This window comes from Mandrillus leucophaeus, unplaced genomic scaffold (assembly GCF_000951045.1).
Source record: "Mandrillus leucophaeus isolate KB7577 unplaced genomic scaffold, Mleu.le_1.0 Scaffold2, whole genome shotgun sequence".
NCBI classification, from domain to species: domain Eukaryota; kingdom Metazoa; phylum Chordata; class Mammalia; order Primates; family Cercopithecidae; genus Mandrillus; species Mandrillus leucophaeus.
The window spans coordinates 8,105,227-8,119,317 of NW_012102031.1; the positions used below are offsets into that span (position 1 = coordinate 8,105,227).

The window sequence follows — 14,091 nt, forward strand, 5'->3', positions numbered from 1 at the left end:
CTCCTATTGGTAGAATTCAAGATAATTTCTCTCTCTCCCCTCCCCTCTCCCTTCCTTTCTTTGTCAGTACAGTGAATATCTATGCCCCTTTCACAGATGAGGAAACTGGGCCCAGGGCAGGAGAGTCCTAGCTGGTATTTGGTTTTTGTTTTGTTTTTTTGAGATGGAGTCTTGCTCTGTTGCCAAAGCTAGAGTGCAGTGTTGCGATCTCGGCTCACTGCAACTTCAGCCTCCCAGATTCAAGTGATTCTCCTGCCTCAGCCTCCCGAGTAGCTGGGATTACAGGCATGTGCCACCACTCCCAGCTAATTTTGTGGTTTTAGTAGAGATGGGTTTTCACCATATTGGCCAGGCTGGTCTCAAACTCCTGGCCTCAAGGAATCCACCTGGCTCAGCCTCCCAAAAGTGTTGGGATTACAGTTGTGAGCCACTGCGTCCGGCTCCAGTTGCTATTTGAATGCCTGTGCTTTGCATACGTGACCATATGTGCTCCTGGACCTGGGTGTGTGTTGGAATCTCCTAAGGTACTTTTCATAAATACCGATTCTAGGCCGGGCACAGTGGCTCACGCCTATAATCCCAGCACTTTGGGAAGCCAAGGCAGGCAGATCACGAGGTCAGGAGATCGAGACCATCCTGGCTAACACAGTGAAACCCCGTCTCCACTAAAAATACAAAAAATTGGGCCAGGCGCAGTGACTCCTGCCTGTAATCCCAGCACTTTGGGAGGCCAAGGTGGGTGGTTCACGAGGTCAGGGGCTCGAGACCAGCCTGAACAACATGGTGAAACCCCCCGTCTCTACTAAAAATACAAAAATTAGCTGGGCCTGGTGGCGGGCGCTTGTAATCCCAGCTACTAAGGGGGCTGAGGCAGGAGAATTGCTTGAACCCAGGAGGCGGAGGTTGCAGTGAGTCAAGATGGCTCCACTGCACTCCAGCATGGGCGACAGAGCAAGACTCCGTCTCAAAAAGAAAATTTTTTTAAATAAATGAATACATACATACATACGTTCAAAAAATTAGTCGGACGTGGTAGCGGGCGCCTGTAGTCCCAGCTATTCGGGAGGCTGAGGCAGGAGAATGGCGTGAACCCAGGAGGCGGAGCTTGCAGTGAGCCGAGATCATGCCACTGCACTCCAGCCTGGGCAACAGAGTCAGACTCCGTCTCAAAAAAAAAAAAAACAACAATTCTAGAGCCCCATCCCAGGTCTCCAGAGTTAGGATCTCTCCGTGTGGAGCCCTGGATTCCGTGGTTAAGTATCTCCAAGTAATTCTGATGCCACCATGCACAGACTGGTGTTTAGACATCGCTGGATCCTCCCACCAGCTGTGAAAGGTATGTGTATTCTTCTCATTTTACCAGTGAACAAAATGAGCCTTGAAGTGGAAAATCGGACTAGGGACAAAGGTCTCCTGACTCCCAGTCCTCAGGTACTGGTCCTATAAAGAAACACCTTGGCTGGCCACAGTGGCTTGCACCTGTAATCCCAGCACTTTGGGAGGCTGAGGCAGGTGGATCACAAGGTCCAGAGTTCAAGACCAGCATGGCCAACATGGTGAAACCTTGTCTCTACTAAAACTAAAAAAATTGGCCAGGCACAGTGGTAGGCGCCTGTAATCCCTGCTACTTGGGAGGCTGAGGCAGGAGAATTGCTTGAACCTGGGTGGCAGAGGTTGCAATGAACTGAGATCGTGGCACTGCACTCTAGCCTGGGCAACAGAATGAGACTCCATCTCAAAAAAAAAAGCCACCTTGGCCAGGCACAGTGACTCACACCTGTAATCCCAGCATTTTGTGAAGCCAAAGTGGGAGGATCACTTTAGTTCAGGAGTTTGAGACCAGCCTGGGCAACATAGCAAAACCTCGTTTCTACAAAAAGATACAAAAATCTGGTGTGCACTTGTAGTCCCAGCTACTCAGGAGGCTGAGACCACAGGATGGCTTAAGCCCAAGAGGCGGAGGTTGCAGTGAGCCGAGATCGCACCACTGCACTCCAATGTGGATGACAAAGCCAGACCCTGTCTCAAAAAAAAAAAAAAAAAATTGTCCTGTGCTCTGCCCAGGACACCTTCAGCAAAGGTTTTTCACTTTCCCAGATTGGGAGGCTACATATTCAGTATTTTCTTGATTTAGGGTCATAGGAAGGGCTTAGGTTTTAGAGCTGGACAGACCTCAGTGAAATCCATCCTGACCGTCAGACACCCCCGAACATAGGGATGCCATAGATGAAGTGACTCCGCAGTACAAGAATCACCAAACACTGGTCTCCTTCTTTGCATAATAGCAGCTAACCGTGTATGGCGTTGGCATTTCACATGCATCTTATTTGCTTCTCAGGACAAGATAGGTGAGTTAGGTATCACTGTACTCACGTCACCAGTGATAAAATGGAGCCCCAGAGAGGTTAAGTGACTAACCTCAAAGTGGTGTAGCAGGAATTTGAACCTAAGAATTTCACTCCAGTCCCTGTCACTGGACAGAAAATACAAATTTTGCCCCAGAATCTGCTCATTTCAGCCAAACAGGGCAACCCCATCCTCCATAAAGGCGAATCTTGCATCAAGCAGGGTTCAACACAAATATTCGCCCACCAGCTGCTTAAAGCTCACCTCCTGGGCCGGGCACAGTGGCTCACGCCTGTAATCCCAGCACCTTGGGAGGCTGAGGCAGGTGGACCACCTGAGGTCGGGAGTTCGAGACCAGCCTGGCCAATATGGTGAAACCCCATCTCTACTAAAAATATAAAAATTAGCCAGGCATGGTGATGAATATCTGTAATCCCAGCTACTCAGGAGGCTGAGGCAGGAGAATCGAGTGAACCCGGGAGGCAGAGATTGCAGTAGGCCAAGATTGCGCCATTGCACTCCAGCCTGGACAACAGAGTGAGACTCTGTCTCAAAAAAAAAAGAAAAGATAAAAAGAAAAGCTCACCTTCTGTATTCTCCAACAGACCAGCTCCTGCCAACCCCCCATCACTACCTCTCCTACTGAGCACGCAAGTAGCCAGGGAGGAAAAGATCAGCTCCCCAAGAATAACAAAACCCATGAACAATACTTCAAGTTACTATCAGACAATGTTGTTTATTATTTCACACACAAGTTAGACCAAGGTCACAGTGCCATTAAACACCTCCCTCCCCACCCACGCATGGCTCAAAAACCACCCCAACCCTGCTATAAAAACAATAGAACACAACAAAAATACTGCATTTGAGGCTGAGCCAGGAACAGAGTGGCTCCAACAAAAATAAGACAAAAACACAAGACACAACATCTTTTCAGTTTTATGTAAAAATTGCCATGGCCCACGGGGAAAGTGGTCATGGCCGTGTCAACAAGGATACTTCAAACTCAGGACTTTTGGAGGTTTGAGACAGCTGCCACATCTAGGGTGTCTTCTAGGCTCTGCTGCAGGAACTGAGGATGCTGAAGGGCAGGGCTGGATCCTTTGGCCCACTCTGAAGTTTAGGCCATCGGCTGGGTGTGCTTTTCGTTGGGGAAGATGCCATAGGCTCCTTCCTGCTTTCCAGAGAGAGGGACACAGTGAGAGGGATGGAGGCCCTGAAAGCCTCCAGTGCCCATGATAAGGAAGCCAGCTAAGAGATTTCCCTCTCTAGAAAGAAGGCCTTCCACTGGACAAAGTTCATGGCCCTGGGAGCCAGCATGCCTGCATTCACATGGCATAAAGCCCTACGGCAACTGTTGCCACCAGAAAGCTGAACGTAAGGATCCATCGGAGAAGCGGAGCCTGGGAGCGGGTATTGAGCTGGGGCTTCCCTCTGGGAGTCTCCACGGGGGCAGAGTCTGAAAGAGAAAATGGGGCAAGGTCAGTAACAGGTGGGCATGCATCAGGGTGTCTGATGTCATAGAAAAGCAAAGCAGAGTGGCCTCAGGATCTGTGGTACAGTCCCTGCTCAACGCCAGGATTCTGCAAGACCACAAACAGGTGTCCCTCTAGCCACTGCTTGAATACCTTCAAAGACAGGCAGCTCACTACTTCTCCAAGCTGACTGTTATTCCCTGTGCAGCCAGGCCACATTGTGAAAACATTCTTGGGCCCTGGCATGGTTTTCAGACTTCTGCCTGCTCCCTTTCTTCTCCTTAAACTTTGCCAGCGATTAGGTCAGAGCTGTAAATCTTCCTCTCAGACTCACACATTTGCTAAGTATGGTGATGATGGAGCAGGAGCTAGAAAGCAGGAGCTCTGAGGTCAAAATTCAAGTTCAGTTCCACCCCTGGTTATTAAAATATGATAGGCCAGAGCCAGCCATGCAGCCTGGGTAGATGTGCCTCCTCCTCAGGCACAGAGTGGGTGCTCTTAGGTCTTTAGAAGGAGGACAGAGTCCAGGGCAGGTCTCTGGAGCCAGAACAGCTGGGTTTGAATCCTAGCCCCGCTCTGGGCTATGAGAGGGGCTTTCCCAGAGAAAACAGGGCTGTAGGTCTGGTGGCCCAGGGCTGCGGTCACAGGGAGTAAAAGCAAGCATGTACACTGTGACATTTACATGTGTGTTGTTCATATTAAAGGCTCCTGCTCCTTCTGATGGGTTAGGGGTATAGTTCTCAAATGTTTTGGTTCCAAAACCCCTTTATACTCAAATGCAACCAAAGATCCAGAAGAGCTTTTGTTTGTGTGAGTATAGCTATCACTATTTACAAAATTAGAAATTATAACTGAGAAATTCTTTCTTTTCTTTTTTTCTTTTTCTTTTTTTTTTTTTTTTTTTTTGAGATAGAGTCTTGCTCTGTTGCCCAGGCTAGAGTACAGTGATACAATCTCAGCTCACTGCAACCTCTGCCTCCCAGACTCAAGAGATTCTCCTGCCTCAGCCTCCCAAGTAGCTGGGATTACAGGTGTGCACCATCATGCCCAGCTAATTTTTATATTTTAGTAGAGATGGGGTCTCACCACATTGGCCAAGCTGGTCTCAAACTCCTGACCTCAAGTGATCCCCCTGCCTCAGTCTCCCAAAGTGCTGGGATTACAGGCATAAGCCACTGTGCCTGGCCAAAACTGAGAAATTCTTAACATATAAGAACATACAGGCACACATTCCATGAGCCATCAAATCCATGAGAGAGCATCACATGTCACATAACCTTTGGAAAATGCCAACACATATTCATGAGAAAATAGTTTTTTTAAAAAGCCAAAAAAAAAAATCTGGGTGTGGTGGCACGTGCCTATAGTCCCAGTTACTCAGGAGAAGCTGGCAGAATCGCTTGAACCTGGGAGTTGAAGCTGCGGTGAGCTGTGTTTGTGCCACTACACTCCAGCCTGGGTGACAGAGCAAGACCCTGTCTCAAAAAAAAAAAAAAAAAGTAGCAAACAAATAGTAGTAGTGTTATAAAAATAGCTTTGTCCTCACAGACCCCTTGAGGGGATACTAGGACTACCACCCCCCACAGGTAGGACACCACACTTTGGGAACTGCTGCATTAGGGTGCTGTCTCCCTACCCCACCACATAGCCAAGCCCTCCGGGGTTACAACCCCCCAGTAGAGGGGTCCCTGTGGTCTGGCACAAGTGAGAAAGCCACAAGCCAGGTTACGGTGGCACAGGAGGGGAGGCCTACTATAACCTGCCAGGAGGTAGCGCTAAGCCTTACCCCTTCATTGCTACCCATCCCAAAGCCACACTCCCTGCCTCAGTGTTTTAGGCTTAGTGAGGGTACATTTTGTGGAGCATTTTGGTCTTTTTGGAAGTTTCCAAGATGTTCTCACTGCAGCCAGCCTCGATCGTTCTTAGGCACATGAGGGAGGGGCTCACACACAACAAGACTCGGAAGGGACATCTCCCTGTGGCGGCTTCACAGCTGGATACAGGTCCCCACCTCCCTGGCCCACATCAGGGGACCAAAGGCCTAAAAAGGAGTCTAAATTAAGGGGGCGGGAGTTTCCCATGATTTCTGAGGGGTTCTTATACACTTCTGACCCAGTGAACTGGAAGTAGTTGAACCTCACTGGATTTTCCAGGTGAGGAAACTAAGGCAGGGAGAAGTCTCATGGCTTGCCCAGAGCCACACACTGAAGGTTGACCCCAGGTCCTTTTGCCTGCCCTCCACTTCTCATACAAAAACATGCAGGTGGCCAGGCGCAGTGGCTCACGCCTGTAATCTCAGCACTTTGGGAGGCTGAGGTGGGCGGATCACCTGAGGTCAGGAGTTCGAGACCAGCCTGGCCAACATGGTGCAACCCCATCTCTGCTAAACATACAAAAAAAATTAGCCGGGCATGGTGGTGGGTGCCTGTAATCCCAGCTACCCGGGAGGCTGAGGCAGGAGAATTGCTTGAACCCGGGAGGCGGAGGTTGCAGTGAGCTGAGATAGCGCCACTGCACTCTAGCCTGGGCAAGACTCTATCTCCAAAAACAACAACAACCACCCAAAAAAACATTCAAGCTGGCATGGTGGCTCTCGCCTGTAATTGCAGCACTTGGGAGGCAGAGGCAGGAGGATCGCTTGAAGTCAGGTGTTCAAGACTGGCCTGGGCAACATAGGGGGAACCTGTCCTTACAGGGGCAGTGGGGTGAGGCAGCAGGAAACAACACCCACCACCAGCAAACATTCAGAAAACAGAAGAGTAGAGATACTAAGGCTGGGTGCGGTGGCTCACGCCTGTAATCCCAACACTTTGGGAGGCCGAGGTATGTGGATCCCGAGGTCAGGAGATCGAGACCATCCTGGCAACACGGTGAAACCCCGTCTCTACTAAAAATACACACAAAAATTAGCCGGGCGTGGTGGCGGGTGCCTGTAGTCCCAGCTACTTGGGAGGCTGAGGCAGGAGAATGGCATGAACCCCGGGAGGCGGAGCTTGCAGTGAGCCGAGATCGTGCCACTGCACTCCAGCCTGGGCGACAGAGCGAGACTCCGTCTCAAAAAAAAATAAAAAAATAAAAAAAAATAAAAGAGTAGAGATACTAGAGTCAGACAGTCAGGTCCCTCTCCATCTGTAGCCCAGAGGAAATGCCCCTCCCTGGATGCTCTCACCTTGCGCTTTGTTGCTGGCCCGCTGGCGAAGCCCTGGTGCCTGTGAGGGGCTCTGGTCCTTGGTGTCATGTGTCAGCAGCTCCTGCAACTCCTCAAAGAGCTAAAAGACAAAAGACACACATGCCTATCTCAGTAAGAGATGCTGCCAGGTCCCAGCTGAAGGTAGGACCTTAAGACAAGTTGTGTTAGGAAATATTTTGGAAATAACAAGATGGTAAGAAAAATATTGGCCGGGCGCAGTGGCTCACGCCTGTAATCCCAGCACTTTGGAAGGCCAAGGTGGGCACATCACGAGGTCAGGAGTTCGAGACCAGCCTAGCCAACATAGTGAAACCCCATCTGTACTAAAGATACAAAAAATTAGCTGGGTGTGGTAGCACATGCCTGTAATCCCAGTTACTCGGGAGGCTGAGGCAGGAAAATTGCTTGAACCTGGTAGGCGGAGGTTGCAGTGAGCCGAGATTGCGCCATTGCACTCCAGCCTGGGTGACAGGGCGAGACTCTGTCTCAAATAAATAAATAAATAATATTCATGTCCCTTTCATCCACCTTAAGAGATAAGATGTTCCAAGCCCAATTGACTCCCCTGCCTGCTCTTGCCCTCCCAACTGATAACAATGATCCTGGATCACTGTGGCCACCCATGTCCTTAGCCTGTGTCTCCGTGCAAAAGGCTGCGTTGCTTGTTTTGAAATAATATTAAGTGGTATCCTTGTATATGCACTCTTCTGCGGCTGCTTTCTTCCCTTGAATTTAGATTTGCTAAATTCAGTCTTGGTGAGGTGTGCTGAATGGTATTTGTTAGCCTTGCATATGAGGAAACTGTAGCTCCTACAGGTTAAGTGCTTTGCCCAAGGACTGACCCAGAGGTCAGGCACCAAGAGCCGTTTGTTTGTTTTTATTTTTGAGACAGAGTCTTGCTTTGTTGCCGTTGCCCAGGCTGGCGTGCAGTAGCACTATCATGGCTTACTGTAGCCTTGACCTCCTGGGCTCAAGCAATCCTCCCACTTCAGCCTCCCAAGTAGCTGGGACTACAGCTGCATGCTACTATGTCTGGCTTTTTTTTTTTCATTTTTGTGTAGAGATGGGGTCTCACTGTGTTACCAGGGCTGGCCTCAAACTCCTGGGCTCAAGCCACTTTCCTGCTTTGGCCTCCCAAAGTGTTGGTATTATAGGCGCGAGCCTGTGAGCCAGTTCTGACGCCCAATCCCTTTTCTTTAAAAAAATTTTTTTTAATTTTTTTTTTGATAGAGACAGGGTCTTGCCATGTTGCTCAGGCTGGTCTGAAACTCCTGAGCAATCCACCCACCTTGGCTTCCCAAAGAGCTGGGATTACAGGCGTGAGCCACTGCACCTGGCCTCCCTTTTCTTTTGACTACACTTCTCTGAAAGACACAGATTTTCTTCTTCCAAGACTGATTGGATTTTCTGAGGGGGTGCGGTGGAAGGGAAAGGCCTTGTTCCGTAACAGGGGCCAGGACCAGAATCTTCTGCAATCCAAGGCTGGGATTAGGGAGCCAGGAGGGCATGAGCCCTAGCCCCAGGCCCCATGGCACCTCCAGGGGCTGGCAGAGAGAGAAGGCTCTATGACATCTGGTTAGAAGGATCCCCTCCACCTCTGCCTAAGAATTCATCCTTCCAGGCTTTGCCCAAACCCCACCTTCCCCCTGGATTTGAGACACTTGTAGAAAGAGGTAAACCTCTTTGGCTAGGCTGAGAGTCCCTGGAAGGCAGAGGCCACCTGTAACCCTGGGAGTGCCAACCTGGCTACACACTAGTGCACACACAACTTATACGTTGCCACAGACCGTTGTCACGGAGAGCTACAACTGATTCTCATGTCCCATTATGACAGTAGTGAAAATTTGAGGGCTTCCTCTTGTGCCAGACACTGATGTGGGGACTTCACTGCTGTAAACTCACTCAAGCCTTAAAAGTCTAAGATAGAGGTACCATTATTATCCCTATTTTACAGATAGGGAAACTGAGGTACAGAGAGATTAAGGCATTTGCCCAAGATCACCCAGCTAGTAAGTGGCAGTGCTGGAACCCTGATTCCCTGTGTTAACCATGACCCATACCACCCTTCCCTACAATGAGAAGGATCCCTTGGAGGAACAGTGGGGGGAAGCAGAGGCTGCCCCAGGCTACCCAACCCTCACCTGGATGTTGAGCAGGAACGCGGTCTTGGCCTCTTCTATCACCCTCTGCCTGACCGCAGGAGTCATCTCCAGGGAGTTCATGCGGGCGCGGTAGAGCTGCTTGAACTTGGTGGCACTGGCAATGTTGGGGAAGGTGAAGAAGGCCAGGCCGTCGCTAGAGCTGGGCAGGTCCAGGGCTTTCTGAGCAATCTTCTTGAGCATCTGGCCCCCAGACAGGTCACCCAGGTAGCGGGTGTAGGCGTGGGCCACCAGCAGCTCGGGCTCTGTGCGCCCCACCGCGTGGAGCCGCTTCACATAGCGCTGCATTGCCGGTGTGTAGGGGATGACTTCCTGCCAGCGGGGCCCGTACCAGAAGGCCAGGTCCTGCTCCAGGGCGGCCTTGCGGTGCAGCTCTTCTGGGAAGTAGACAGGGGCGAAGACTGGGCTCTCCTTGTTGCGCTCAATCTCCTCCTCCAGGGCCACATAGATGTGGTGCAGGGAGGCCATCACCAGCTGAAAGCAGAGTGAGCAGGTCAGGCCGCCAGCCACATAGAAGACCCCCACCTCTGTCCGTCCCCTCCACTACTGCCTTTGGAAAGGCCCTCATCACTTCTCAGCTGGGCTCTGACTCCTGCCACCCCTCACTACAATCCTCTTCACACTGCAGCCAGAGGGATTTTTATAAGAGAAAAAGACGATCATGCACTTTCTCAGCCTAAAACCCTTTTACCCCACTGGGCAAAACAAGCAACCTAATTGAATCCTTATATAAAGATCCAACAAACTGGCCTGGTGCGGTGGCTCAAACCCCTGTAATCCCTGCACTTTGGGAGGCTAAGGTGGGAGGACTGCTTAAAGCCAGGAGTCTTAGAACAGCCTGGGCAATCCCACCTCTACAAAAAATTCTTTTAAAAAACTAGCTGGCTGGGGCCGGGCGCGGTGGCTCACGCCTGTAATCCCAGCACTTTGGGAGGCCAAGGCGGGCGGATCACAAGGTCAGGAGATCGAGACCATCCTGGTTAACACGATGAAGCCCTGTCTCTACTAAAAATACAAAAAAAAAATTAGCTGGGCTTGATGGCTGGTGCCTGTAATCCCAGCTACTACTTGAGAGGCTGAGGCAGGAGAATGGTGTGAACCCGGGATGCGGAGCTTGCAGTAAGCCCAGATCACGCCACTGCACTCCAGTCTGGGCAACGGAACGAGACTTTGTCTCAAAAATAAATAAATAGCCGGGTGCGGTGGCTCAAGCCTGTAATCCCAGCACTTTGGGAGGCCAAGGTGAGCAGGTCAGGCCGCCAGCCACATAGAAGACCCCCACCTCTGTCCGTCCCCTCCACTACTGCCTTTGGAAAGGCCCTCATCACTTCTCAGCTGGGCTCTGACTCCTGCCACCCCTCACTACAATCCTCTTCACACTGCAGCCAGAGGGATTTTTATAAGAGAAAAAGACGATCATGCACTTTCTCAGCCTAAAACCCTTTTACCCCACTGGGCAAAACAAGCAACCTAATTGAATCCTTATATAAAGATCCAACAAACTGGCCTGGTGCGGTGGCTCAAACCCCTGTAATCCCTGCACTTTGGGAGGCTAAGGTGGGAGGACTGCTTAAAGCCAGGAGTCTTAGAACAGCCTGGGCAATCCCACCTCTACAAAAAATTCTTTTAAAAAACTAGCTGGCTGGGGCCGGGCGCGGTGGCTCACGCCTGTAATCCCAGCACTTTGGGAGGCCAAGGCGGGCGGATCACAAGGTCAGGAGATCGAGACCATCCTGGTTAACACGATGAAGCCCTGTCTCTACTAAAAATACAAAAAAATTAGCCGGGTGTGGTGGCGGGTGCCTGTAGTCCCAGCTACTCAGGAGGCTGAGGCAGGAGGTTGAACCTTGAACCTTGGAGGTCAAGGTTGCAGTGAGCTGTGATCATATCACTGTACTCCAGCTTGGGGAACAGAGTGAGCAAGACCCTGTCTCAAAAAAAAAAAAAAAAAAAAAAACCTCCAACAAAGGAATTGCTATTCCCTTTTTACAGAAAAGGAAACTAAGACTCAGAGAGGGTATGACACATGGAGGTTGCACAGCTAGTAAGAAATGAAACTGGGTTGAAGACCGGGCGTTGCTATGGACCCACCATGGCTCAGGAGAGGGGAATAGCTGAAATGGAAGTGGTTAAAGGAGATTGGCCATGTGCTTCTGGCTTTTGACCTCTACGTGACCAACTACAGGGCACAATTCTCCTTCCTAGAGGCCTGTTCTGAACCCCACCACCTCTGGATGCTGGGCTGGGGCAACAGGTCCTGAGGGTACCTTGGATTGGGGCACTATCTCCCGTTACACATTAATACGCCCGTTTGAATTTGAAGGAGGACAAAGTTAAGACGTTCAGGTTGGAGGTTCCAAGTTATTTCTGAGCCGTAAACATTCAAAGCAGCTCTATTCCATGAGGGGACAAAGCCAGGGAGCCTGGTACAAAAGAGCCTGGGTTTTTAAGTGTGACTGACCTGGTTCTCACCCAACTCTGCCAGTCCTTAGCTGTGTGACCACGGGTGACCCGCTTGCTCTCTCTGGTCCCAGCTTCCTATCCTATCCTAGAGCAGATGGTCAGAGGTCTGTGTGACTGTGCTAGCCAACTGTCCTAGTCCGTTCCCTCGCCTGCCACATACTAGATGGGGCTGGTGTGAGGATTAAGTGAGAGGGTCTGGGCCAGCACAGCGGGCAGCCTGGCACTTAGCGCTCCTGTGAGAAAGGCTGTGATAACTGCCACATCCACCAGCTTAATGTAAGCAAGCACTGGATTCTCTCACGAATCTTGGTGCCTCCTTGGAACCCTGTGACTTAAGAGGCAAAATCCAAAGTCTAAGCTGGCTGGGGAGAGGATATTCCAGCATTCACCTCCCTGTGGCCTTGAGCCACACTGCAGCAACTGGGTGTACCTCATCTACTTAAGGGAGAGGGGAGGAGGATGAGGAAGACCCATTACAGGCCCAAGGGCCCCAGCCAGCCTGGAACCACAGGTTAAATCTCTCCTAATTAAAGTATGTCTCAGTCAGGCGGTGGTTCACACCTGTAATCCCAGCACTTTGGGAGGCCAGGGCGGATGGATCATCTGAGGTCAGGAGTACAAGACTAGCCTGGCCAACATGGTGAAACCCCATCTCTACTAAAAAAAAATACAAAAATTAGCCAGGCGTGGTGGCAGGCACCTGTAGTCCCAGCTACTCTGGAGGCTGAAGCAGGAGAATTGCTTGCACCCAGGAGGCGGAGGTTTCAGGGCACCGAGATCTTGCCATTGCACTCCAGCCTGGGCAACAGAGTAAGACTCTGTCTCAAATGAAATAAAATAAAAATAAAATAAAATAAAAATAAAGCATGTCTCATGTTGGAAGTAGGGGGTGGCAGAGGGTACAGATTGCAAAAGGGACTGGGGTGAAGGTGGTGGGATATAGCTCCCCACTCCCACACCCTCTGTTCAACCTGAACAAGCCTTTCCCCACACTGATGTTTTAACACCCAGTATCTTCCCGGTTCTTCGTCAAGTGCTTCCTTCTATTTGCATGAATTTCACAACAGTGCTGGGAAACAGCAAAATCAGTACCTGGCAATATAGTGGGTGCTTATGAAAACCTTGCTGTTGAAATCCTCTTTTACAGATGGGGAAAAGGTGGCTTAGGGAGATTAGATGAGGCACCCTCAGTCTCACTGTTAGAAAAGGGTTCTGTTAAGGCTCCAACCTATATTACTCCTCATCTTCAGAGGCAAATTAGAGTTAGGTCAGGGGTACAAGCTCTTGGTTGATTTCAGCCTTTTCCATTTACTGGCTGTGTGACCTTCTGTTAGTCACTCTCTGAGCCTTCCAGTCCTCATCTTTCTCATCAGAGTTGAAGCACAGATTACAAACCAAGTGTACAAAATGCCCAACATGGAACCAGTGCTCAGTCAATGGCACTGCTGCCCCAGTCCCTCCACAACACTACAGAGCAGGCTGAACTTGCTGTGTGACCTTGGGTAACTCACCTTCCCTCTCTGAGCCTCAGTGTCATTTTTAAGATGATTCCATTGGATATGCTCATCTGGTCCCTCAGCATCCCCACTTAAACCACTGGCCTGAGCCTTGGGCCCACCCACACCTGCCACACCCTCCACCAGGGCTAGTCCCACCAAGCCACATACCTTGAAGCCCTCTCGGGTCACCTGGCCCTTCTGAAAGTTCCTCATGAACTCAGCATTCTCTGCCTGGGTGTGCACCTCCTTGGTGGCCTCCTTCAGGGCCTCTGACAAATCCTGGGGCATGCTGAGGAGGAAATGGGATGGGTGAACACAAAGCTGGCTGGGAGTGGGGTCCTTCCCAACTGCTGAGCTCAGGGGAGCCACCCACCTGTAAGCAGGCCTCCAAGGACTCCCATTCTTATTCAGGCCACATTCCCAATCGCTTTAAGATACAGCCTTGTGGCTGGGTGCAGTGGCTCACGCCTGTAATCCCAGCACTTTGGGAGGCCAAGGCGGGCAGATCACCTGAGGTCAGGAGTTTGAGCCCAGCCTGGCCAACATTAGTGAAACCCTATCTCTACTAAAAATACAAAAAAAAAAAAAAATTAGCCAGGTGTGGTGGTGGGTGCCTGTAATCCCAACTACTCGGGAGGCTGAGGCAGGAAAATAGCTTGAACCCAGGAGGTGGAGGTTGCAGTGAGCTGAGATTGAGCCACTGCACTCCAGCCTGGGCAACAGAGCAAGACTCCATCTCAAAAAAAAAAAAAAAAAAGCAAAAAAAAAAACCCAGAATCAACAACAACAAAAAAACAAATTCAGGCTGGGCATGGTGACTCTTGCAGCCTTGTAAACACTCTTCAGTCATTAAAACACTAACTAGGCCAGGCGCAGTAACTCAAGCCTGTAATCCCAGCACTTTGGGAGGCCGAGATGGGCGGACCATGAGGTCAGGAGATTGAGACCATCCTGGCTAA

The 14,091-nt window shown here is 50.5% G+C and overlaps 1 protein-coding gene across 3 annotated transcripts in view; it reads right to left on the reverse strand.

Annotated features, from left to right (window-relative positions):
- Positions 1-3,062: 3,062 nt before the first annotated feature.
- The window catches only part of HMOX1 (heme oxygenase (decycling) 1), a 25,273-nt gene continuing 14,244 nt past the window's right edge, over positions 3,063-14,091 (reverse strand). The window contains exons 3-7 of one of the 3 annotated variants that reach the window (XM_011978970.1): positions 13,301-13,421; positions 9,153-9,644; positions 6,991-7,090; positions 3,679-3,805; positions 3,063-3,627 (exon numbers count right to left, since the gene is read on the reverse strand). In XM_011978970.1, the coding sequence (XP_011834360.1) occupies positions 3,615-3,627; positions 3,679-3,805; positions 6,991-7,090; positions 9,153-9,644; positions 13,301-13,421 (853 nt within the window). In that variant the 3' untranslated portion in view covers positions 3,063-3,614. Of the gene's footprint in view, positions 3,806-6,990; positions 7,091-8,798; positions 8,814-9,152; positions 9,645-13,300; positions 13,422-14,091 lie in introns of all 3 variants that reach the window. The other 2 variants (XM_011978971.1, XM_011978973.1) reach the window with 2 other exon arrangements.